At 40.8% G+C, this 27667-nt stretch overlaps 1 protein-coding gene across 5 annotated transcripts in view; it reads right to left on the reverse strand.

The window, feature by feature from the left end:
• Nucleotides 1-27667, reverse strand: part of PATJ (PATJ crumbs cell polarity complex component) — a 215077-nt gene that overhangs the window by 96506 nt on the left and 90904 nt on the right. For all 5 annotated transcript variants that reach the window (XM_054037446.1, XM_054037444.1, XM_054037443.1 and 2 more), the window contains exons 26-28: nucleotides 26193-26270; nucleotides 22035-22073; nucleotides 19918-20023 (exon numbers count right to left, since the gene is read on the reverse strand). In XM_054037446.1, the coding sequence (XP_053893421.1) occupies nucleotides 19918-20023; nucleotides 22035-22073; nucleotides 26193-26270 (223 nt within the window). The remainder of the gene's footprint in view (nucleotides 1-19917; nucleotides 20024-22034; nucleotides 22074-26192; nucleotides 26271-27667) is intronic.

Below are 27667 nucleotides of genomic sequence, written 5' to 3' on the forward strand. Positions count from 1 at the left end.
TTACTTGAACATTGGTGCTGTAATATTGAAACAAATATAGTGCATCATTATTTAAAGACAGCCACCATCCTGCAGGAAGACAAGAGATTGTGTAAAGTGTGAAGTTACAAAGATATAGGACGGTCCCACAAGAGCAGTGGCTCTCAAACTTTTTTTTTTTACTGGTGATCCCTTCCACATAGCAAGCCTCTGAGTGCAACTCCCCCTTATAAATTAAAAACACTTTGTAATATATTTAACACCATTATAAATGCTGGAGGCAAAGCGGGGTTTGGGGTGGAGGCTGACAGCTTGTGGACCCCCCCATGTAATAATCTTGTGACCCCGAGGGGTCCTGACCCCCAGTTTGAGAGGTTCCGGGAACTGCTTCCCAAATATGAGAACTCTGACCAGCTGGATCTTCACCTCCAGTTAAATGAGCTGAAATTAGAAAGGGGAAAGCTTGCCCCCACCACCAAAAATGTGTATTTTCCTGGTATAAAAGAAAATTTATCTAGAAAGATAATGATGGAAGGGGAAGAAAAAAAGTTCCGGATGATTGAGCTACTAGGTAGCTTTTATTTATTTATTTTAAAGGGTGCTGAACCATGAGGTGGTATGTGGGACAGAAGAGAAGGGGGGGCATGTGTTGAAGAGACTGACAGATTAAATTTTTATGTAGAAGCTGATATTGCAATCTTTGAATCCCTGCTCCAAATAACACCACATATTCTCTTTTGGAGACTTTGTCATGGCCTTATACATCCCTCTGTGTTTGCTTTTATGACCCAGGGCTACAATTTCTATCAAATCATACAAGACATTGTTACAGCCATCGTTTTTTCATGGATAGTTTTGCTTGGGCTGAAATACTGCATTCACTGTTCTTCCTTCAGCATTGATCGACATCGGCATGCAGCTAGCGTACACAACATAGAACCAATCTCGCATATCAAACAACTAATTCCCTGCTTAGTTTCACTTTAAACATAAAAAAGAAAAGAAAAGAAAAGAAAAGAAAAGAAAAGAAAAGAAAAGAAAAGAAAAGAAAAGAAAAGAAAAGAAAGAGCAGGGAGTCCCTGGAATGCTAACCCTAATGCTGTGAGGGCAACACATCTAATTTACTGATTACAATTTACAAGAGCCTAAATGAGCACATTAAAAAGGCCATAATTTAACAAACTGGGGCTCCGAATTCTCTTGACATTCAAACAATGAACACATTATACCAGTGATCTTTCCACTAGCCACACATTCAACTCCATGGAGGCAAAGAGCTCCATGAACCTTATCTAAAAAATAACACTTCCCATTGTGTTCAAAACCACTGATGGACAAAAGAATTTCATTAACGTTTACTTAGGTGTCATAAAAGCAGACATTTGGAGAAGAAAATGAATGGGATTTAAAATATAGCGTTGATATATTCAGAACCCATGGACCTAACTGGAAACATCACATATTGCCTTGTGGTCAGTCCCCACACCAAGTGACAGGAGAAGAGGCACAGGGGCTCGCCGTAATTGCAGCTCTTCCACAGAGTGTGAGGCCAGAGGGGATCATCTAGTCTGACCGCCTAACACAAACTATAAATTTCACCCAAATGTGCCTATGATGAGGCCGATAACTTTAGTTTAACTGAAGTATTTTAGTTCTCAGGAAACCTAACTGCTGTGCATCACAGGCTGAGAACAGGAGAGACAGGGGAACCACCAGTTCGCTCGAGGCCTTTATCTGTATATCTACACTGAGTTTTGAAAACCTGAGGCAACAAGTCTTAGAGCCCAGGTTTACAGTCTCAAGCTCACACTACAGTGCTAAAAACAGCAGTGTAGACATTGTATGTCAGAGGCTAGAGCTCAGCATCTGAAACCCACCCCTCTTGCCAAGCCCGAACATCTTGACAGCTATTTTGAGCATTGTAGTGTGAGTCTGACTCTGTAGACCCAGGTTCTAAGACTCTCTGCTGTGGGTTTTAGAACTCTGTGTAGACATACTTTACAATGGCAGGGAATTAAATGAGACACGCCCAGATGATCCCAACAGGTGATTCATACCCCAGGCTGCAGTGGAAGATGGACCCCCCGACACCGACATGGTCCCTGCCAATTTGACCTGGAGGAAAATGCCTTCCCGACCTCAGGTCTGGGGTCCTTGAGCACAAGGACTGGGCTAACATCCCATAGGTACTAACACCTCCAAAAAGTGCAGGGATGAAGCCCCTTTCCCCTCCCCACCTTGCACCAGCCAACAGAGCTAGCTGGCTGAGAAGTGAGGTGTAGTGTACCTCACCAATGAGATGGTGCAGCAGCAGCCTCTCTGAAGCACAATGTTCTCCTGCAGTTCTCTGGGACTGTGCACCTACACACAGCCCCCCAACCAGGGCTCTGCTTCACTGGCAAACTGGATGTAAGTTATTTACCTTCAAAGTATGTTACTTCACTTTTCAAGTGTAACCTCAGCATTTCTATTAGCTGAAGTGTCTGACAAAGACTAACACACATTCCCAACCCATGCCTACCATAAAACAAGAAGCTCTCTCACTCTTATTTTTATATATGTATGTCCCAGAAGAGGTGAGAAGTTATAGCATTATTTTTGTAGTGTGCGTGTGTGTGTGCGCGCGCGCATTATCTGTATTAAATGCCATCAATCTCTCATAAGACCTGAGGCAAGGAAATAAATGTTGATTCAAAAAATGATCTGTGAAAATGTGATGATTTTATCCTTGAAAATAAAACTAGTCCATTCATAAAGGAGAACTGTATAAGCAGTATGCATTGAGCATTAATGACAAAATATTCTTTAAGCTAACTTTCAGGCTTCTTTTTTTTTTTTGTACCTATTTGTTTTTTGAGAGTTAATATTATCTGGGATCTTTATAAACTGTTTTCCTTTCTCCTAACTGCTTCCCTCATCTCCGACTCCCACTCTAAGGCCTTGGCTACACTGGTGCTGTACAGCACTGCAACTTGCTGCGCTCAGGGGTGTGAAAACGCCCCCCCCCCCGAGCGCAGCGCTGTAAAGCGCCAGTGTAATCAGCGCCTGCAGCGCTGAACGCTCGCTCGCAGCGCTGCAAGTTATTCCCCTCGTAGAATTCTCAAGTGTAGCCAAGGCCTTAGCTTTCCATCTTCTTTCATGCCTTGTCAAATGCTTGAAATAACTTCTCATTTCCATGTGGCAGGTGATTGCCACCTCCTTCAAATTTTTCCTTAAATCCCATTTCTCTTTTGCAGCACCTCATTACAAGAGATGGAAAAATGTTTTCTGCAAAATATCCATTTGAATTCACAGATTCCAAGTCCAGCAGGGACCACTGTGATCATCTAGATTGACCCATAACAGAGGCCATAGAACTTCTCCAAAATAATTCCTAGAGGTATATCTTTTAGAAAAACATCCAGTGATGGAGAATTGACCACAACTCTTGGTAAATTGTTCCAGTGGTTAATGACTCTCACTGCTAAAAATTTACACCTAGCCTGAATTTGGCTAGTTTCAGCTTCCAGACAGTGGATCATGTTATACCTTTCACTGCTAGACTGAAGAACCTACTATTAAATATTTGATCCCCATGTAGGTGCTAATTGACTGTAATCAAGTCACCCCATAACCTTTTCTTTGTTAAGATAAATAGATTGAGCTCCTTGAGTCAATCACTATAAGGCATGTTTTTTTAATCCTTTAATCATTCTTGTAGCTCTTCTCTGAACCGCCTCCAATTTATCAAAATCCTTCTTGAATTGTGGAAATCAAAACTGGACACAGTATTTAAGCAGTAGTTGCACGGGCACCAAAAACAGAGGTAAAATAACCTTTACTCCTACTCAAGAATACACTGTTTATGCACCCAAGGATCATGTTAACCCTTTTGGCCACAACATTGCATGGGGAACTCATGTTCAGTTGAGTATCCACCCCACATTCCAAATCTCTTTCAGTATCACTACTTCCCAGGATAGAGTCCCCCAACCTGTAAATATGGCCTACATTCTTTGTTCCTAGATATATTCATTTACATTTAGCCATACTAAAACACACAGTGTTTGCTTGCACTCAAACAATAAATATCTCTCTGTATTAGTGATCTGCCCGCTTCATTATTTACCACTCCCCAAATTTTCTTATCACTTGCAAACTTTATCAGTGATGATTTTAGGTTTTCTTCCAGGTCATTGATTAAAAAAAAAAAAAAAAAAAAAAAGTTAAATTGCATAGAACCAAGAAGAGATTCCTTGCAGGAAACAAGAAACACACCCACTAAATGGGGATTCCCTATTTAGAATTACATTGAGAACTATCAATTAGCCAGCTTTTAACACATTCAATGTGTGCCATATTAATTTTATATCATTCCATCTTTTTAATCAAAATGTCATGCAGTACCAAGTCAAATGCCTTACAGAAGTCAAAAGTAATAGTGTTGATGTAATGTACTTAATCAACCAAATTTGTAATCTAATCAAAAAAGATAAGTTAGTTTGATGGGATCGATTTTCATGTTTGTTTCCTCCTGTGGTGACTGCCTTCCTGAACTTTGATTGAATTTTACTATCACAAGTATTTACAGAAAACAATTTTTAAATTTTGCTTTCTGGAGTTTATCTACTATAAACCTGATTATAACAGTTACACCCATCTAGTCAACAAAAAGAAGCAATATCATTTGACTTATGTGACTGAACACAACTAAGCAACACAACTTGTATCACAGATTCCAAATTTCAAACAGGCAGCCATAGAGTAAATGGTATTTGCAAGAAGTGACAATCTGTTTTCAGACAACTGGTGAATAGAATGAAGTTACTTTCATTCAATATGTTATTTACTGTTATTTGTTCAGCTCTGCTTCATATCTCCCAAACAGAGTTGCATTTACTCCCCAAACATGCTGTTTCCATGTGTCTAGAACAGGTGGTTGGGGTAGAGGGAGTATACAGAATTATGGCATTCCCCTTCCTTGCAAACTACTATCACGTGGTCCAGAATCTAAACTCCCCACCCGCTCTTTTCAAATAAGTCACCAGCCCTGATGGTTGTAAAGAAAACCTGCCTAATGTTAACTGAATGCAACTTATTCCTGGGGGAATTCTGCTCCACTGTGCACACAGAATTCATGTCTCCCCACAAATCTCTCTGCATCCCTGCAGAAAATGACAGGGAAGCCACAAGAGCGGTCACATGCCAGCATGGTTTCCAGTGCCCAGAGCAACCGGTGGAGAGGTAAACCTGTGGGGGCGAGGGGACGTCCATGGGTGTAGTTGCAGGAGGGGAGGTGGGGGGGGAGAGGCAAGGAGGGCATAGCCTCCCCAACACAGAGGCACGGTATGGAGGGACACATGGGGTCATGTACCATTGCTCCCCCACCATTTCTAAGAACACAGAGCTACCTGGCTGAAGGAGGGTTCTGCTCTAGCTCTCTGATTCTGCAGCTGTACACCACCTCCCAGGTCCTAGTGCTGATCACACTCCCCTTCTGTGTGCTAGGAGCTATTCTGTTTTCTGTACAATAATTGAGTGCCCGCGGTGGGGCAGGGCAAGGAGGCTGGGGTGAATGGAGGAAGGGATGGGGGCTCCCCCATTAAGTAGGCCCCCTGCTCCACCCCAATGAGCCCCCCACACCCAGACCCCCATTTCACTGAGCCCCAACCAGCTGTACCCAGACTCCCACCCCAACAAGCCCCTCTCCCCCATCACCTGGACCACTCCCAGTAAGCCCCCCCCACACCCAGATTGCCCCTACTAAGCCCCATCCTCCTCACACCCAGACCCCCCCCGCCAAGCCCCAACCAGCTTCAACTGGACAGAGTCCCATTGCCCCGGCACGCAGAACCTCCCAATGAACCCCTGTGCATCCAGATCCTCCACTGAACTGCCCACACCCAGATTGTCCCACATGGAACCCTCTGAACCCCACACCCGGATCCCCCCCAACAATAAGCCCCTCTACACTTGGACCCTACTGGGCTGAGCCTGCCTGCTTACACCTGCTGCAGAGAGGCAGGGCCCTGGGGTGTTTCTGGAGCAGGCCTAGCCCTTTTACTGTATCAGGGTTGAGTGCAACCTCACCACCAAGTCCTGGGAGACGAGTGGCCTGTGCTCCCCACTGCCATGCTGGAGCCTCCACATTTATTTATTGTCAAATAAAATTTGCAGAATTTTAAAATATTGTGCACCAATTTATTTATTTATTTATTTATTTGGTACAGAATTCCCTCAGGAATAGTAATTGATGCTATGACGTTCACTCAAGTTTGCAAAGAGCCCGAAATAGCTCTGAGAGGGAAGAACTGCCTCTATTCATCTGAATGAAGTAATAACGCAGAGGCTTGATAAGTGACAACACTTAAGCATTTCATTGCTGATCAAACCAGGTAAAAAGATAGAAGGGCAATCATATAATAAGGATCTCCACAACCTATGGTGAATGCCATTTCATTTTGGTCACGTAAGTGGATGGCATTAGCGATCATGCCACCACTCATTTTTTCTCCCCCTCATGGCCCTTAAAACGCCATGCCCAAGGAGCCGAGCAGAACCAAGTCTAGAATTTGAATCCCACTAAAAAGAAAGGCAAGTCTAAGGAGCCAAACACAGCATGGCTTCTCAAGTAGATGGAGCTTACTTTTGAGCACAGCTTGGAAGAGCACCACTATCTTATATCCTTACTTCAAGTCCTGCACCTGAAGGGTCATCAGTAGACCATAATTACAGTATACCCATACTGTATATCATATCTAAGTTCTTAGGAGCAGAGACATTTCCTGTTTATATTTTTTATGAACTGCTACGTACATTTATGATCCTATGTAAAACACACCTCCTTATCTATGAAAAATTAAGCCTCTTTAAAAAAAATTGCCAGTCTAGGGAAAATTTGCCGTACAGGGTCCTCTTATGCTGTGCAGTTGTTCCTTATGAATGAAATTCACTTCTGCCTATTTATTTGCCTTTCAAATTGCATATTAACAAGCATCAAAGCACTCATCCCTACATAGACGTGACCTCCTTTGGGTACTCTGATCTACCAATCAGTTATTCATGTAAAATACTGGCTGCTGAGTTTAGAGAGTCTCAGGGCCTGCTGAGAATCCTGCAGAGCTCTGTACTCTGGTGCAGAGGATTGGCAAAAGCTTCCAGCTTATTTCTTCCCTACTGCCTAGCTGCTGATAATGCAGGATGTTTTAGCTAGATTAGAAAGAAACAAAACCTACTAATTGGTTGAACATCATACTGGCATGAGTTGATTAAATGCAATCAAACAGTGCTGAAGTAATTTTTCCTGTGATAAAATCCTGCATGAAAACACAAACGGCTACCCTAAAATCATGTTAAGGTTGACACTTGAGCCCATAAAACTTGAGCCCATTTTGAACTAAGGGTATAGCAGCACCCTCCATACAGTTTTATTGCATCTAGACATGGGATAGCCTCCCACAGAAGGTGGCAGAGACTCCATCTTTTTGGATGTTGAATATGTAACTGGACAGAGCAGTAGACAACTCACTGTATAGGACAATCCTACATTATTCAGGGGCTAAACTAGAAGGCTTAAAAGGCTTTATCACAAAATCCTGGAATTTAGAGCAGGTACAGTACAGCAAGTCTTCGGAGAGATTCCCAGCTCATTTGGCAGCTTTACATACCTAACAGGGTTCTTTAGAAAGCCAGAGATATTACAATATGAAATATTCAAAAATATTCATCGCTATTTGTAAATCTATAACTTCCGGGCTAATCTGAAATAATACCAAATCTGTATTGCAACAGCCAGGTTACTATGCATGTTTGTAATCTAGACCAGTGGTCTCCAAACCTTTTTGATCGCGCACCCCTATCAGTAAAAAATTTTTGAGCACGCACCCCCTGCCGCGCCGGCTCTACCATTTTTTCTTGAAAAAAAAAAGCCGCTCGGACTCCCGTCCGAACTGACGAAGCAAAAACAAACAAACAAAGAAAAACGCTCCTCCTGCTGTGCACCCCTAAGGATCCTCTTGCGCACCCCACTTTGGAGACCACTGATCTAGACAACACCAACCTTTCTAAGCTGCAGGAACGATCTGTATAAATGCACGTCTGTAGGATGCATAGTCATGTCAGGGTGCATGTACGCAAAAGTATCGGTATGTAGTCTAAGAGATCCCCCAGGCCCTGCTCCAGAATGTCTTTCCACAACTCCTGCCATGTCCACTGGTTTTTGGAGGGAGCCAGAAATGGGACAGAAAACCTCTCCCCTAGGTTCCTCTTGCTATATGAAGGTTTTCTAGCTCGCACCTATGTGTACTGTCTGCTAGGATTTCATCTCACCAGTAAGATGCAAGAGCGCTTCTCTAAATTGGTAATCAAACACTGCTTGTTCATTTGATGGAAGAAGGGGTGTGCTGTGGGACTGAATAAAGATGGCTGTGAAAGCCTTAATTCTTTGCGGTGCTTTTTGGCTTGGCATCCATGCTAGGGTTACCATATTTAAGGTTTTAAAAAAAGAGGACACCCCACGGGGCCCTGGCCCCGCTCCTTCCCTGGCCCCGCCCCAACTCCGCCTCCTCCCCTGAGCGCCCCGCATTCCCCCTCCTCCCTCCCAGCCACACGAAACAGCTGCCCGAGCACTACCGGCTTCACAGTTTGCCGGGCAGCCCCTAGACCTCCAGACCCGCTGCGCCCCCGGCCGGGTGCTTCCCCTCCCGGGCTCCGGCTGCTCTGGGGAAGCGCCCAGCCCGGGGCGCAGGGTCTGCAGGTCTGGGGGCTGCCCGGCAAACGGTGAAGCCGGTAGCACTCGGGCAGCTTGGCTCTTCAGCCACACAGAGCTGAGATGTCTGGGGGGAGCAGCAGCAGCTGCCGCCACAGCGGGAAATCTGCCTGCAGCTCGCAGCCTGCCGAAGCTGCTCAGGTAAGCAGGGGACTGGGGCAGGGATGCCGGCATTTTCCCAGACACGTTCGGCTTTTTGGCAATTCCCCAAAAACGGTGATTTGAGGACCAAAAAGATGGACATGTCCGGGAAAATCTGAATGTATGGTAACCCTAATCCATGCTTCCTCAATGTGGAAAAACTGAGATGTGTTCCTCTTCCTGCAAATACCAGAGGGAGCTCAGACTTCTCTTCAACACTGTGGGCTATGTGCCTTCCCCGCATGCTCCAAATTTCCTCCTCCTAGTGGTGCAAACAGAGTGGCAGTTCAACCCTCTCACTTATCCATTGCAATCCTACGTTTTAAAGCTGATTTGGAGGAAAGAATAAGCAATATGTTTCTCATTCTCTGTTGTCCCCCACAGAGCTGAAATGTCTGGGACTTGTCTCCCTGAAGGGATCACCTATTATTAGGGTGACCAGATGTCTCGTTTTTAAAGGGACAGTCCCATTTTTTTGGACTTTTTCTTATATAGGCGCCTATTACCCTCCACCCTCTGTCCCGTTTTTCCACAGTTGCTTTCTGGTCACCCTACCTATTATGACCTTTCAATTTGTCCCCCCTGTTTCATCATGGCAGAGCAAGGCAAAGACCAGAGGCCTCTGAAGCCACAGAAAGGGAACTCTGCCATGATTGTTCCCATCATGTTGACTCTTGCTCTGCTGAGGAAAAGGGGCTCAGAGTCTAGACTACTTATTGATACCTCTGAAAAAGGAGAACGTCAGAGTCTCACTAACAGCTGCGAATCCGGTGTAGGGCTATGTAAAATCAGAGTTATTTGACAAGAACTACATTGGCTTAATGAATTATTTTTAAATTTAAAAAATCTGGTTTAGCAGCTTAAACCAAGTTTCAGCTTAATTAATTAGTTAATGTTTGCACAACACTTTCTAAATGTGTTGGGTATGTGATAATCAAAACTTAACATTGGCTGATCCACCCAAGGTTGCAAGACAGAAGCAAAAATAATCTAGAAGTTTCTGTGTTGAGTCCAAGTCAGAAGAAGAGGGGGTGGATACTGTGGCCCCCCTGAAGAAGCATTTCTGGCTAGCTAATGGTGAGAAAGCAGATCTGACCATTCTGGATTCCGAGTAGCAGCTATGTTAGTCCTTGTAAGTATTCTCACACTTCTTATCAAACTGTCTGTACTGGGCTATCTTGATTATCACTTCACAAGTTTTTTTCTCTTACTTAATTGGCCTCTCAGAGTTGGTAAGATAACTCCCACCTGTTCATGCTCTCTGTATGTGTGTATATCTATCTCTTCAATATATGTTCCACTCTATATGCATCCGAAGAAGTGGGCTGTAGCCCACGAAAGCTTATGCTCTAATAAATTTGTTAGTCTCTAAGGTGCCACAAGTACTCCTGTTCATAGAATATCAGGGTTGGAAGGGACCTCAGGAGGTCATCTAGTCCAACCATGCCTGATCCTAAAGGGCCTTGCCTAACTCTCCCTCCATTACAAAATCCTTTCCATCTTCCTCAAGGCCCTTCATAGCCATTCTCCATATGCCTCCTTAAGCTCATCCCTTCACATACCTCCACCTCTGTGAGGCAAGTTCTGGACTCATCGCATTTCTTCCCCCTCTCCATTCTCGACCTCACCAGCTATGTGCAACAGTCTGTCCAGTTCCCGCACATCATGAATTTCCCCCCTTCAAAATTAATATTCAAAACTAATCTCATCTATACCATCAACTAGCTTGTATTGCTGGCATGGTGTCATCAGTGCTTCATGAATCTCCTTGTCTAGTGGGCCCACTTACCCCCACGCCTTCTCACTGCAGGACTTCCCAAGATGTGACACTACTGTGCGTCCTGAGATGAACACATGAATTATACACTATAAAATTATATCGTATTATTCTCAAAACAACTCCTAGGATAATCGGTCACAACTTAAGGCAGGAAAGAACGGAATTAAACCTTTACATCTGGTTTATCGTCAGTTTTAGTAATCTGATGAAGAAGGCTTTCTAGGTTTTAAGGACTAAACCATGGATAACCTGGTGCCGGTATGCTGGAAGGGTGAGAGCGCCCAGGGAGCCCCTTCAGCCCTAGTTGGGCACCCAGGGGACTTGTTAGTGCCAAAAGGCCAAGAAGGACTGTGCCAGGAAAGAGCCGTGACCCCAACAAACCAGACAGCACCAGGATCATTACATAGGGGAAGTGCAGCCTACTTTAAAAAAATAAATAAAAACGTGTAGCAAGTGGTACCACTAGCTGACCTGATCCCACAGCGTACGGAGGGACTAAGATAGAATACCACAATACCTTCAAGAACAGTATGGCTGGTATAATCCTCCTTATTCGCAGGCACAGCTTGAAGAGACATAACTTAGCCCTGTTTCATAGAATATCAGGGTTGGAAGGGACCTCAGGAGGTCATCTAGTCAAACCCCCTGCTCAAAGCAGGACCAATCCCCAGACAGATTTTTTTCCCCCAGATCCCTAGATGGCCCCCTCAAGGATTGAACTCACAACCCTGGGTTTAGCAGGCCAATGCTCAAACCACTGAGCTATCCTCCCCCTACACATACATTGTGTGTGTCTACAAGCCCTAATCATCAACCAGGACCGCATTGTGCTAGGTGCTGTACAAAAGACAGAACAAATGTGATAAGATTATCATGCATCTTTCACCTCCTCACGAGCACATGCTCCCTTAGCATTTACTTTAACATTCCAAAGCCTGGGAAAGCTTCTAACAACTATTTTTTTCTTTTTTTAAATTCAAATCTTTCCTCTTCCTCCTCATAAATGTGCAATTTCCACCCAATCTACCCCCGCTCAAGGCCCAGACTGGTTAAGATTCAGTTTGGGGCAAGAAGCAGCTTTTCTACATGTTGGGACTTGCATCCAATATCTCATGGCCCTGTAGGCCTCTGAACAGAAGCATTATACCAAGAGAAGGGAAGAGTCTCTGTTTCCCAGCAGGAGTCAGCTTTCACTTCTACCCTGTAAGACCCTGATGTAATGGTCCTTAAAACTGCAACATTTTTAGGTCTAGATAAGCAACTTCAGCTAATTTTACAGGTTCTTATGGCTCGCCGAGCTGTGCATTTAGACTCATGGTAATTAATGCACTTGACTTTACAGATAGAGGGATACAAAAAATAGTCTCAGTGCAAGTTTCAAAAGCTCTCCAAAACATTCCCACAATATTTTTCTATAATACATATGGCATCTACAGAACAGGAAACAGTGTGCGACAAAAGGTTTTCCGGACACTAGTTTGAGATGACCTACACAGCTCACTCATGGCTTTGTCATTGTAATTGCAGTAATGCAGCCCTTACAAAATCATGCTGCTCAAACCTTTACTTATCCCACCCCCCTCGCATAGTCCATATGTTTATATACATATGCGCACACATATGCTACCACCAAAAGCACAACAAATTGCCACTGTCTTCTAAGGTCACCAAAAGCTCAGTGATTTGATGACTTTACAGCCTTAGTAATAATTTACTTTTGGTAGGAGCAAGGAGAGAAAATTTCAGCCTCCAGTCACTGATGAACCCACTCATGATGTGTAAGATCATACCAACAATTAGAGGCTCATCATATTTCTACAGTAGGATAGAAAATTGACTGCCCTCTGTTCCCACTGTGTTTCTTCTAATTCTAATTCTGTACTGCACTTAGATACTATGGAGACAGGTGCTTTAGAACTGCTGATAGATTAGAAAAACAGATGTCAATCTGTGTGACACATCATAGGCAAAATGCCAAGATGCAATTACTTTTCAACATGTATATTGGCACTCCACAGGTATAAAAGCATACTTTAAAACAGGCAGTCATTGTGTTATGTATCTCAAATACCTATGGCTAAGAATTCTAGTTCAGCCTTTGGATGTATTTCATAGCTGTACAAAGCTGAAGGAATATTGATGACTAGTTGTTAAAAATGAGTATGTTGGATCAAGGGGGGAAATGCACATTACTGATGTGCGAGAAAAATAATTTTGACTTTCTTGAACAGTTAAAGAAATTAGGCTGGACTGCGGTCTCAATTACTGTCATTCTATGGGCAATTTAATAACTGATCTCTATATAAAAAATAGACATTAACATTTTTATTTTTCCTTCTTATAGAGGATTATTAGCACTTTGTATTCCCAATGGCTACTGCTTAAAACCAAGAATATCTGGAAGTTGGGCTCTGCCTATTCTGGATCAGACATGCTGCATATCTCTTCCCCCCACAGTAATATAGCATCATTTGTGATTATAGCTGAAAGATATCTAAAAATCAGCTGTTCAATAATTTAGACACATAGCCTCTTCCTGTGTATTGATTCATTATTCATGCAAATACTCAAAAACATTTTCCCTGTCCAATCATGCCACGTTTTTAATTGCAAGTCATTGCAGTGATACTGTGTTTTTCAGTGACAAAGTAATAGAGATATCTACTAGTATAATCCTCTCTAAGTATGTTTGTACAGTAATGCCTTTTGTACGCAGTTTTACAACACAAACCCTACTTTCTACAGTAATAAGTTAGGAGAAGTTAGGCATCTGCAGTATCTGAATAAGATCACATCAGGTTTCCCCAACACCCTTATCATGTTTTGAAGAATTTAATATTCAAACCTTTCAATACCAAGACAAAATATATTTCATGACAAATGCTTTACTACTAATACCTGGACACCTGGCTTGTGTCAGAAAAAATGATCATACCTAACATCAAATGAGATCTGAGGCAACACAAAGATTAGATCACACTTCATTGCAATAGCTCTTGCTTGTCTACTACCAAGTTGCATTATTCCCATTCTGCTTCCTTATACAATGAAAATGCTGAATATTCAGTTTAGGTTTCCCCAGCAGCTTTTTATTCTACTCTAAAAATATTTACCTAACACATTCTTACCAGGCAAAGTGAAGAAAATTCAGCCATCTGTCTCCACATCACAACAACAGTTATGAGAAAGAGTAGATTATTCCATGTACCAAAAATAAATTTAGTATTAGGAATTCTGATACTTTAAAGCACTGACCTGCTGTTGTCAATTTTGCATGCTGGTGTCATGCATTCAAGTATATTAGAACAGTGATTGACAATAAAACATAAGACAAATAATTTAAAGGTACTGAATTCATCTAAGAGTCTTACATAGTACAGGTACATGCTCTCAGCTGAGAAAAATGGTTTGTGCTACTATACTATTCTCTTGCCTTTATGACTTCATTAGTTCTGAATGATCATTAAAATATTTAAAATGGCTTGCTGGAAACAACTACAATGCATATATATATATACACACACACACATATGAATCCTTACCTGGGAACCCCCCTTGTACCATTGCTGTACCAGCATGTACTTCAAGAGATCTGCATTCCTGACAAACATTCAATGCTGTAAGCAGCTCAAATCCTCATCATACACAGACTCAGTGCTCGTCTTTCTTCCAACGACCTTGGGCCTATTTTTCTGAGAATTTTCTCTCCTTAAGGGCAAACTGTCCGTCTCTTTCTATTATGAGATGCAATCAGTTACGCTAATTTCAAGCTACCCACAAGCTAACAGTTACATCTGTCAGCAGATTAAAGCTGCCTATAAAAGTACGCAGGGAGAAGCAAATCTCTGGTTTCCCACATCTGACCCACTGATGCTCTACGGCTGCTGTTTGTTGCACTGGCTTACCCTGCTAGCATTAAAAATGACATCTCTATCCCAAGAAACAAGTCTATTTAAAACATAACCATTTATGTTTTTCACAGCTAGTTGCAGTTAATATTGTGTTTAATGAGCCACTCTTACTGCAGAGAGAGAGAGAAATAGTTAATGGCATTAATTATATCTGTGCATCCTTTTAGTGCAAATTACAAGGGTTATCAGTGAACTTTTGCTAATCTAAGTGACTTGAACAAATGTATCATCTTATAATTTTCTATTACTAAACGGTGTTCTTGCATCATTTTTATGTGTCAGACACAAAACTATCTTACCATTACTAGCATGCAAAAATTTTCAACTTCATCAGTGATTGTATTTTATCACCACTCTTAAACAAGCAGTATTGGTTTTATTGTAATGTGAATACTTGAACTGAAACGTTAAAGAGATGTTAAATTTCTCATTTTGGTCATTTAAAAATGGTTACAAGTTTTACAGGTTTATAACTGCAGTTTCTAAATGTAGTCATGTTAGGAATTGCCTATTAATTCTTTACTCCAAATAGTGACGCTTTCTCTTGAGTAATTCAGTTATTTTGTATCACCATTAATTCACTCATTTTTAACATAATCTAACCTTTCTTTGTAATATATATGCACAACACACACAGAGAAACCATCTGTTCAGTGGATTATACGCATGTACATAGTAAAATTCCAGACACAAATGTTTCCAGTTACAATGTTACCAGTAATTCATTGAGAATGTAATTTCAATATTGCAGCACTACACCAGATTAAGAAAGTTTATGTGTATGATTCATAAACGTAAGAGAAAAACACAACAAGGGCACTGACATCAGGGTCTGTATCCTCATGTGGTACAAAGGCTTGCAAGGACGCTCTAAATTATAAAGCAGTGCCTCTCTGGTCCTTTTATTAGGGGTGAGCTAGAAACCTACGTATTTTAGCTAATTACAAGTCTGAATAAGAATAGAAAGAGAAGATTAGCAGTGTAGAGACACATTAAATAAGGATTAACATGCAGCTCAAAAATGAAAGTCAGCTTTATTTGTGTAATCCTGGGTATTTTGCATTATCTAGGAAGACACACAAAGCTGAATACACTTGTTAGTACATTTACCAAAATTAACATTGTAAATATTAGAAATTGTTAATGCCTCAGCCTTTCATAAAGGTTTATATACTTATTTTTGCCTGGTCATATCTTTACACTCTTTGAAACCCTCATTGCTATTTGCTGTTGATTGTAGTGACATCTATTGGAGAGGCAGTGTTTGACTGCAAAAGCTTCCTCGTCTTTGTCTCTGAGTAAACATTTCTATATTTTGCAGCAGCAATGAAAATCATAGAGTCATAGGACTGGAAGGGACCTCGAGAGGTCATCTACTCCAGTCCCCTGCAAAGTGTGTCACTGTGTTATTTTTCTTGTTTCACAATGCAGCCTCACCCAAAAGGACTTGACAAACTCGAAGAAGTGGGCTGTAGCCCACGAAAGCTTATGCTCTAATAAATTTGTTAGTCTCTAAGGTGCCACAAATACTCCTGTTCTCTAAGCAACCAGATCCCCCAATAGCTTCAATGATTTATCAAAGTCAATTTAATCCTTAACACTTCTGACATTTTTTCAAACACTTACAATTATTCAGTAATCTGACTATTCTAATATTTTTAATGTCATTATTTCATGATATTTATGGCCTTCTTGGTTCCTTTTGTAATTTTATATTTTTGCGCATTAAATGTACAGCATGTTTTTGCAACAAGAACAGGAGTACTGGTGGCACCTTAGAGACTAATAAATTTATTTGAGCATAAGCTTTCGTGGGCTACAGCCCACTTCATCAGATGCATAGAATGGAACATATAGTAAGAAGATATATATGCATACAGGGAACATGAAAAGGTGGAAGTTGCCATATCAACTCTAAGAGGCTAATTAATTAAGATGAGCTATTATCAGCAGGAGAAAAAAAAACTTTTGTAGAGATAATCAAGATGGCCCATTTCAGACAGTTGACAAAAAGGTGGGGAAATAGATTCATTTTTAAAGGTGTAGATGTTTGATTTTATGAAAAAAGAATAAGTCATCACATCTCACTAGTTTGGGTATTTCTGGAAACATCAGCTTTAGGGAAGCTTTTGGAGGTTCCAACTGAGATCAGAGCTCCATTGTGCTAGCATCTGTAAAAACATATTCAAAGAGACAGTCCTGCCCTTAAGTGCTCATAACTAACCTAAGGCAAGAATCCTGCAAGGAGCACCATGAAGATAGACCCCTATGCCTTCACTCAGCTCCGCTGACTTCAAATTGTCTAAATAGATAAGGCAAAGGGAAGGAAGTATTATTATACCCTCTTACTGATGGGGAGCTGAGGTGCTGGGAGATTAAGCGACTTGCCCAAATACACAAAGGAAATCTGTGGCAGAGCCAGGAATTGAACTCAAGTATCCTGAGTCCTAGTCTAGAGCTTGAATCACCATAAAACCACTCTTTACAAATCGTTTTTCTTTTACTTTAAAAACCAATGTGAATCAATCAGATCAATTTCATTTTCTAATTAAAAGGGAGAAGTTAATGAAAAATGCCTCTTGAAATGACAGGATTCTGAGCTCTTGCCAGAGTTAACGTCTGTCTGGTTTACTCCACTCACTTTGAATTTTTTAATTTTTGTATATTTTTTTTTTTAGGATAAATTATGACCCTCTGCCGTGTGCATATAATTCAATTATAAAGTCAAACAAAATTCCATAGCTCCTAATGCCTATGGAAAACCGTGAGAAAAACTCTACTTACAAACTAATTTTTTTCCCTTTCCACTCCCAACCCCTCATTTTAGTAATAAGCTACAACAAGGTGTGCATTAGTGGTCTATTGGCAAATTCTTAGTGCACATTTCTGGGCTTCAACCACGAAACCAGCACACCAATGCCCACTGATGTATACCCTGCCATGATTTATTGCTAGTGCAAGTGGCTTCATTTTACACCATTTAAAAAAAAATATCTATTTGAAACCCACTGTTCAGAGGGCATGTGGGTTACTAACCTACTCCTCCACCATGGAAAATCATTCCCAAGAGAAGAATAAAAAACCCTCCCACACACATTTTCTTTAATATTCTGAAAATAGTCATTAAAACAAACCATTCTGAAGTTTTTATTTCAGGCTGAAGACCATCCTATCTTGCTGTCTTTTATCCTGCATGAACCTGGTTCACTTTCTGAAGCAGACTGTAGATACACTAAATTGGGAATGTCGATCCCAGCTTAAATGTTACAACTGAGAGTGAGGTAAAGGAGTGGTCTGGGGCTACACATTTGCCATGAAACACTTGGTTGGAACCTTGGCCTCATCAGGCAGTGCTGGATCCAGAAAGGCAGAAAATCCATTTATCCTAAAACTAGAGAGAGTTAGGAGTCAAATGCTATGCATTTCTTCTCCCTATTACAAACAGCTACAGCACCCCGCAATGCCTTCTTCTATTTTCAGCTGGCCCAGATGCTTCATCCAACCTGACAGATAAGGACCTACGACACTTTTATAAACTTCCAGACTCATTTCTAGTAACATTCTGTACTTGGGATTGAAAGTAGGAACTTTGGAAAAGCTCCTACTGGTTCAACATACAGCAGCTCACCAATTAAGCAACAGAGGCGGACTTAAACACATCACCCTATGCTCCATTTACTATGGCTATAGCTACACTAGCGAGCTTACAGTGGTGCAGCTGCGCCGATGTAAGCTCTCTTGTGTAGCCACTCTAAGCCGACAGCAGAGAGCTCTGCCATTAACTTAATTAATCCAACCCCAATGAGCGGCTTTAACTACATCGGCGGGAGAAGGTCTCCCACCGACATAGCGCTGTCCACACCGGCGCTTAGATCAGTCTCACTTATGTAGCTCAGCGGGGTGGCTTATTCACATTCCTAAGAGACATAAATTATACCGACATAAGTGGTAATGTAGACATAACCTTAGCTGGTTCCCCAGAGAATAACCAATCAAGATCCTCACCTCCAAAATCTTAATGGGACAGACCCAAAACCATCTTGATGACTGTCTCAGCCTCTGATCAAGGCTTACAACAACTGTGCTTGAGAGGTAAAATGGCATTGCTAACAACAAGGATTAAATTTATAAGAGCGGGTCAGAGACCTTCCTCATCAGCAGTCCTATGGCTTTAGAACTTCTATTCACAAGAACAAGACTTAGCCACAGACCTGACCACCTACAGGTCAAAAAGCAAAATGCATCTCTTTCCTCTGGCTTTCCCACAAATAAACAAACAAACAAAAATACTCATAACACCACACACAGGAACACACACAAGTACCGGTCCATAGTAAGGGGGAGAGAGGAACAAGAGGAGAGGAAATCAACACATTGACTAGTTTTGTAAGTTTCTCAGTTACTCTGGTGCTGAGTGCAATATAGATAATTCTCAAATCACCTCTCGTTGGTCATCTGAGAGTCACTCCTATTGCGTAATTACTTTCTGTTTATCTAAAGCTAGAGCCACCCGAATAGGTCCTGAACCTCTAGGAAGTGTTGCGGGGCACTCCTGAACAGACATAGTGTTCCGATTTATAGATGCCTGCACTTCCATGCTGATCAAAGCATAAATCAATGTGAAATATCTGTAGAAATTATAGCATTTGGGGATTAAGGGTGCTATACAAAATAAATCACCTTTCAAGGAGCCCATTGTGACAGACCTGATGCTCCTTTTGTTCCACCCAAGCCTCTTAATTACCCACTTTCTGCATAACTTTCTCTCACTCCCTCAGGCTCTTCACGGAAAACCTTCATTAAAATCATGCTTCTGCCCTAAAATCCTTAAACCGTAATTCCAATAATAATTCCCCTGCGTTTTTTTTTTTAAAGAAAGATATAATGCCAGCACTGTGATGTATAATCTAGACTGCAAGCTCTTTGGGGTGGGGTCTGAGTACTGATGGTTCTCAAACTGATCTGCACAGCTGCTGCTGTCACAAATGCTGAAGCATCTTATCTGCCTTCAAGCAGCGACACTCCCCTGCAAATTGTAGGTCAGCTTAGATCTTGTTCATTGCTTTTTGACCAACTAAACTAAAAACGACTCAAGCACCTTTCCGCACTCCGGCAAAGAGGGAAGCTCGAGGGTTGCAGTTGGAAGGGCAAGAGCTTCCACCTTAAAAAGATCAGTCTACAGTAAAGAGAAGTTTGAGACCAGCTCTCCACATCCTATGGAGCACTACTCACGCTGACGGAAATTAATCCATGCACAGTACTTGTAATAACAATGTCACTGCTATGTAGCACCATCACACAGACCGATTATAGTCCATAAAAATACAATGCGCTTCTTAGATAAATGCGGTACTACTTACCCTCGGTATAAAAATCCTCCTCCACAGCATCCTCCTCTGACTGGAGTCTTTTGGGTGCTTTATAAGGAGGTGGCAACTTCATCGGAGGTGGTGCCCCCACTTTTCTCTGATGGATTAAAAACAAAATAAAGAGGTTTCAAACATTTTGCCACATACCTACAAATTACTTCTCTTTCTTCTCCACACACTAAAAGGCTACCCATGTACGTACATACTCTTCAGTTTAATACAGTTTTTTAAAAATAATGCACTTTCACTCCTTTTTTTTTTCCAAGAAATTTTACAAATGAAAAATATTTTAAGAGACTCTGAAGATAAAAAGAAATGAAAGAAAATAATAATATGAAATGGACTGCACATTTATTTACTGGAACAATACTGGTATTTCATTGTACACCTACTTAGTGGAGTACAACAAACATGTGACCATTAATGAAGGGGTTAAAAACAGAACATTAAATATTATCCCAGCATGGATTTTAAACCCTTTGTTCATCTTCCATTACCATTTCCTGCTGCAGTTTAAAATAAAAAACACTTTTAGCAAGCAAAATCAGAATTAAGCCTCTTATAGCTCCTACACGTAAAATACGACACCATATTTCATCTACATTTTTGTACCAATTAAAATATCATTTGAATTATAACTTACAGTAAAATTCTATTACCTCACATAAATAAAGACAGTTCCTATAATGATGCATATAGCGACGCATATCAGGTATAAAAAGAGGACTCTGGAATCTAATGAAAACGGGAGCTGAAACATCCAAGCAACTGTTTTTATAGGTTCAAAATAACTGGAGCATGCTTTAGGTTAGCTACATGATTTCACTAAATTATGTTCAATTACATCCCCTACAATCACACCACTAATAGCAGGATGCACTTTAGCAAGTGAACAGTGAGTACAGTAGGCCATTAGAGCAACAAAAATGCCTGCGATGAATTTTTTTTTTTTTTTTTTAATCGCTGGGAATTACCATTTGGGAATCAAACATCAGATCTGAAATAATATTTTCCATTGCATAGAACGAAAACAGGACCTGCACATAGATTCATAAAATATTTTTAATCTAAATTTATGTTAAAATATTCTAATCATTAATACGCAACGGAATCTGAATACAAAATTGTAGGAGTTAATACAATATCGTCTGTCCGTTTAAAAATTATTACAGCAGAGTGCTGCACTGAGGCCAGCAAAAGAGTAATAAATCAAGTGAATTCCACCAATTTGTAGTAAGGGTGTCTAATGAGAGGATCTTAAGAAAGCAACAGTTTTTTCCCCAAAAGTACCCAACAAAAGAAAGCTCGCACACACGCACACATACACAAACTAACTAAAATAAAACCAAGACAAGAGGCCCAGCAAGTGCCACTCATTTTTTGTATTCTAAATTCTTTAATAAGTAGAGTTGGAGAACTTGCACCGCACATTTCCAACTGCCTGTGACAAATCAGAACCATTAATACTTTAGAGTCCACTTATTAGCCTTTTTTATTCTTTACAATTCTTTTTTCAGCACTTTCAAGATCAATATTAAAGCTCCTCGGAGCCCCAGGTAAGCAAGGTGCCCTCTGTTTTCCTATTCTATTAAACTTACAGAACCTTTAAAAGGATTGTAATGGTTTTTATAGCCAAAGCAGATCTTTACTGGCCAGGGCTCTAAAAAGCCTAACATAAGTTTGTTCCATCACTTCCTGATTTTTTGTAAATATCGTCATGTAGAGTCTGATCCAAAGCACGCTGAGGTCAACTGGAATTTTTTTTAATTGAGTTCAATGGGCTTTGGATCAGGTCCTCCAAAAGAGAGCATTTTGCCAATTCACGGACGTCAACATACTCAATACAAAAATGTAAATAAACTTCAACCTCTTGCCTGTAGATTCCATTATTCACTAGAGTTGTGTGAAAGATTCACAATCAAATTCCTGATATTCAAGAAAATGAAAGTCTATTTTCAAAAGGCAAACAAACAGCCCCTATCCCCTTGGTTTCCTGTAAAAGTGGTAAGATTTCATCCTGGAGCACTTCAGACAAGTTCAGGAATTTGCCCAGAGAAAGGAACAGAACATTTGTTGGGAAGAGTCAGCAAAATGAGTATGGGACCTACCTGATTTTCTGTGGGGCTGGAGGATGTAGCTGGCAGTTCCTATATTTAAAGAAAGATTTTAACAAAGTTAAAATAGCTTTAACCTGGTGTATCCTCTGATTTTATATGCCACAAAGCCACCCTATTTCCTCAAATCCTACTCCAAACTCACTTCTTTCTAGCAATGGTTCGTACTCCTATTTCAACCGAATAAAATTAAGTTTGTTACTCCTTACATCTTGACCCAAAGTGGGATTTCAGAAAAGCTTGACAATGGGCCTCAATAATTTTTTAAAAAGAGACAACATTAATGGTAGTTACATGGCACAAGCCCAAAATGCTGCAGCAGATAGAATGACAGAAATGTTTCTAAATTAGACACACTTTCAAACATGAATAAGAAAAAGCATCTCCATTTGGCATCCATTGCTATTTTGTTGCAAGTTTAAATAATTGGGATTTTTTAGAATAGCAGAATTAGACTGCAAATTATTTGGGCCAGAGTTGTCCGATTTTTCACTTTTGTATAGCACCTGATCTTAATTGTAAAGCAAATACTACAATTCAGGATTGTAGACACTGGGATTTTGTTGATCAGGTATTTCATCTTGTCCCAACAATGGGACTTCTTATGTGCATGCCTTGATTCAAAACCCTCTGAAATGAGTGGGAGTCTCTAAATTAAATTGGGTGGGCTTTGGATTAAGGCACACACACTATTTGTACTTTACCTCAGCAACAGCAAAGCTTAACATAATAACAGAAGTCACTAACTGCATTTTTTCCATTTTATGAACAGTCAGGGATCATGTCTAACTTAACAGTGCAGCTTCTACCAGCAGGTTCCTACAAGGTAATTTAAACATTGACTTCTGAAGAAATTCCTCATGAGATTCCCACTTGTCTTGAACAGTGTCCTCAGACCACACTTGGTATTTCATTTGCATCAGGGGCATATTTATAGGTTGCAGAATAAGGAAGTTTCAATTCCAGGCATGGATTTGTAGTATCTATCCGATCGATATGCCTCAAAGACAATAAATGAAATTCTTTTAAAACTATTCTTAGAACCAAAACCTTCCCATGTGCCACTCTCCTCAATGCCTCATTTGCTGACAAGCTCCTCACCAGGACTCATGTATTGTATACTTTATCAGTTCTTAACCCAATCTCTCTCCCCCTCTCTCATACATCATCTGCTCACACTGGTACAAGGATCACCTCTGTGAAGTCGAGATTTTCTGCCCGGGTCTACAAGCTGGTGCTCATCGTCCACTGCCATACCTGGAAAACTCATTTCCCACATAGTAATGAAAAAGGGGCCTTCTCCAAATTCACCTCTCCATGACAGCTTTCTGCCTTGTTTTCAAAGTGTTTTGTAAAACTGAAACTGCCTGCCTCCAGGAATGGGATGTACCAGCTGGCCATCATTAGCCAGAAAATCTCACATCTCACTCTCTTCACTTCCTACTTGTTCTCAAGAAATTATTCCCAGAGGCTCTTATTTTAGTCCTCTTCTCCATCACTTCACCCTGGATCATCTCATTGCTTCAACCCTGGATATAATTTTTACACAAATGACATATACATTTATGCCCTGTCTAACTCTCACTTCCTCCTGATAATCAGTTCCTCGCTTTCGCATAACATCCTGCTACTCTAAAGCTTCTAAAAGCTAAGTCCTCCCCCCGGAGTAAAAAAATTCTTTATTTTCCATGCCTGCGATAACTCTCCTTAATTTTGCTCCTGAGGTCAGAAGCAGTGGTGTCAGCCTTGACCCTGAAATTTTCTTTCATTTCACGCCTCCTTTATCTGTACATTCACCTCCAGAACACTGGCCAAATTAGACTTCGTTTTGAAACTGCCACTACTGAAATCCTTATTTCATGCCTTAATCACTCAGTTAACTACCACTATTCTGTCCTTTATGTAGCCTCTAAACTTCAGGGAATTCAGAATACCTCAGCTAGACCATTCTCACGCTTCAGGCTATGAGATCATCACTCTTAATCTCTGTCACTTTCACTGGCTTCCTTCCTCTCTTCTTCCAGTTTAAAAGTTTCTGTCCCGGTTTTCAATTCAACTCCACCCTATACCCTCGTGCCCCCAGATCTCTTTGACCACCAGCCACTTGCTAAACACCTCCAGTGTTGGTCGCCTTTTTTTCCTCTTTCACACATTTCTCCCTGAACTGGGTGATGCTGTTTTACTTGTGCTGTATATACAACTCTTCTTTTCTCTGCCAAATCCCTACTTCTCTTTTCCTTCATCCCCAGAAAGGCCCAGTCATCCCTCACTCAGGTCACACAAGACTTTTTTCTTTTCCCTTCTGTTTGTTGCTCCCAGGTTCCCAGTCTCTCCCCCAGTATCCCTCTTCCCACAAGATCTCCCAGAAACTTGCCCCAGAATGGCTCCCTTTGCTCTAGCTCCCCTCCAAGATCCCACTTGCTTCTCAAGGTCCTCCCATCTGCCCTCTTTGCTCCGGCTTTCCCACTCTCCCCAACCAAGTGCTCCTTTGGCCTCTGCCTCTCCCTAGGCTCGGCTACCAGGCACCTCCCACTGAGCCTTTTGTTACTTGATGTAACAGACAAGAATACAAACTTCAAACCCCTTCAAAAGAGTTGAGTTACAGTGATCTGCCATTTCCTTCGTAGGAGAAAAATAATTGTCTGAACCTTTATAAAGTGACTAAACTGAATGCAGTTTGTGCAACCACTTCCAAGTTGGATATTTTGCTTTCAAACTTAGTTCTTTCATGACACTTTGACGACTAGACTAGAAATATCACTGATTTCCCATAGGAATGCAAGCTAATAATCCACTCATAGCCATATCTTTTTTTTACTGAGAGCTGCCCCTGCTGAAGCACATGATGTCTGCTTTGTGAATTAACGTTCAAAGCTAAAAAGAAACTCCTCACTTATTCATTGAAGCTGTTCTATATTCTACTCATCTACGTTACAGCACCCATAGAAGGGTTACTTTTAACAGCTTTGAAAAAGGTTAGGCTCACTCATTGACTTCCTACAGTTTTAAACATTCCACACACTGGAGTCCTAGAGATTAAAAACAGCAAAATTGCAAGTGGATGTGCTTTTTAGATTACAAAGATAGATAAAACCAAGCTAGGGGTACAGTAACTGCTTTATTTCAAGTACTGCTCACTGCCACGAAACCCTAGCTTCCTTGCTTTCCTGGGATAACCTGAAAACTCCCAGATTCTGAATCACTAAGTAGCCTGCAAAACATTTTCTAAAGCAACAAGGCCTTTGAGTTTAACATTCGAGGACTGAACCAGTTCAAGCACACACGGGTCAGCGTACCCAACCTAGCCATGCTGAATTGGTTTAAGTTTGGCCAACATCCACAATAGTGCTATCCCTACACTGTTTCAGTTGCAAAGCCTTCTGGGTACGTATGCCACAATCCCCAGCTTGGCTTCCAGAAGCAATGTGATTGGGGAGATTTTGCAGGACAGATATAGGAAACCAGATTAACTGTTTTAGTATGTCTGCTACCATACAGTCATTAAAATTAATCAATTGGTTAATTAACCAATTATTAAGTTTGCAGAAAGGTACATCATCCTAAGTGATTATATTAGACCATTAGTAAACCAACTATACATCACCTGGGGCATTTCTCTGTGTGTGGACACAAAAAGCACTGTGCTAACTAGGGCAACCAAGTATGAAAATTTGGGCCGGTAGTTTTTACCAGGAAAAAAATCCAAACATTTGAAAGTCAGGAAATTCAGAATTAAGGCTCTGAAAGCAATCTTAACAAATATATACCAGCATCCACTGTCTCAACAGAAACACATTACTCCCAACGCCAAATATGTGCAAAGACCCACATCATTAACCTTTTTTCAAGAAACTACACAGTTACTTTTCTATTATTCCACTTTATAGCTAGTGGCTGGCAGTTGCTATGACAGAAGCTGTAAAATGGGGATACTGATGCTTACTCACCTTCGTAAAGCACTTTGAAATCTACAGATAAAGTGCTAAACTTTATTTATATTAAATATTACTCAGTGTAGTTAACATACATACCATTTTTGTAGCATTTTACCCCTTTTATTTAAGATAAAAAGCCTAGTATTCATTTATAAACTACATTGTTATATCATCTGACCCAGTAAAGCTTGGATACGATACACAAATGAAATAATACCTTCTCATTTTTGTTTTCTCTTTCTGTGTCCTGATCTTTCTTGGTTTTATTTATCTTAGACTGTACCACGGAGACCACCTGCAAAACATAAGAAATAGACATGCGCATATGATAGACAGACAGACAGACATAGATGCACAGTCAAGCACTCATAAAATCAGAAAAGCCAGAATTAGGGTTGACTGTACAACCTGGGTTTGGGCTTTGTGCTTATGCATTATGATACAGACTTTAATTACATGACCACATACTATCTTTTCCACTGGACACCTGCCTCATTCAGTGCACAGTATGGAGCTGCCATGGGGAGAATAAGCATTGTGTAGAGTAGCAAAGTAGACTGTTGTCTGTAGAACACTTGCTTCAATTGTTGCAAAAGTTGGAAGGTGTGTAGTGAATGAGGCAAGAGACTACAGGAAGACAAAGAAAGGTCACACAGTTAACGTAGCTGAATGCTGCCTTGAAGAATTAGATTCTATTCCTCTCTTTGCTAAAGAGTGCCTACTAAGCAAGTTACTTGAAACCAAACTTTTCACAAGTCGTCACTAACTCTGAATTCCTCATTTTCTGGGTGCCTGATTTGCAGAAGTGCTGAGCATTCACAGCTGCAAGTGAACAACAGGAATTGTGCTTTGAATATATGAAGTGCTATCTAATGCTAAATATTCTGAAAAATCAGGTCCAAGGTCTCAAGGCACCCAAAATTAGTACCTTCATCTGTCTATCCCACCTCCTCATCTTACAGGGTTTTTTTGACGATCAATTAATGTTTGTGATGCACTCAGATCTAGCGTGAGGAGCATCACAGAAAAGCCAAAGAGTAAATTCAGAATGCTGTCTTAGGAGCAGGGTTTGAATAATGGCAGTATGTTAGGCAGGGGCCACACACTGAACAATGAGGAGAAAAAAAAAAAATATGGAACAGCTTCTCATTAAGTGAACATCATCCATCCAGTGCACTAAATGAAGCAGGAATCCTGTGGAAAAACTAGTATGTGATCATTTAAAGACTGCATCATGATGCATATGCACAAATTAAGATTGCACTTTCTAACTTTTGAGAACTTGAGTTTGCAATATTAATAATCTTCCCTTAACATAATTTGTGTGTGTGTGTGTGTGTATAATAATATATATATATATATATAGTTTCTTAGGTTTTTTTTTTTTTAAATCAAATTTAAAAAACAAATTCCATCACGTGACATCATATTGACATCCACATGGATCATCAGCAGGTTTGAACCATCAGATTCACCACACTGAACTCTGCCACTTCAGCTAATGAAGTAACTAACAACAGTAATAAGTTGTCAATCTGCATGTAGACCAGCTCTAGAGTGGGATGAGACACTCTGCCAGGGAGTTTCCACAGGTATTTGCTGATAGCAGAGGAATGGTGAGACTCATGACTCTTTCTAGAGGGGAGTGTGCTCAGTGTTTTCTGCCCATTACCCCCAAGTTTGCCTCTTTCT

This window comes from Malaclemys terrapin, chromosome 8 (genome assembly GCF_027887155.1).
Source record: "Malaclemys terrapin pileata isolate rMalTer1 chromosome 8, rMalTer1.hap1, whole genome shotgun sequence".
In the NCBI taxonomy this organism is placed as follows: Eukaryota; Metazoa; Chordata; order Testudines; family Emydidae; genus Malaclemys; species Malaclemys terrapin.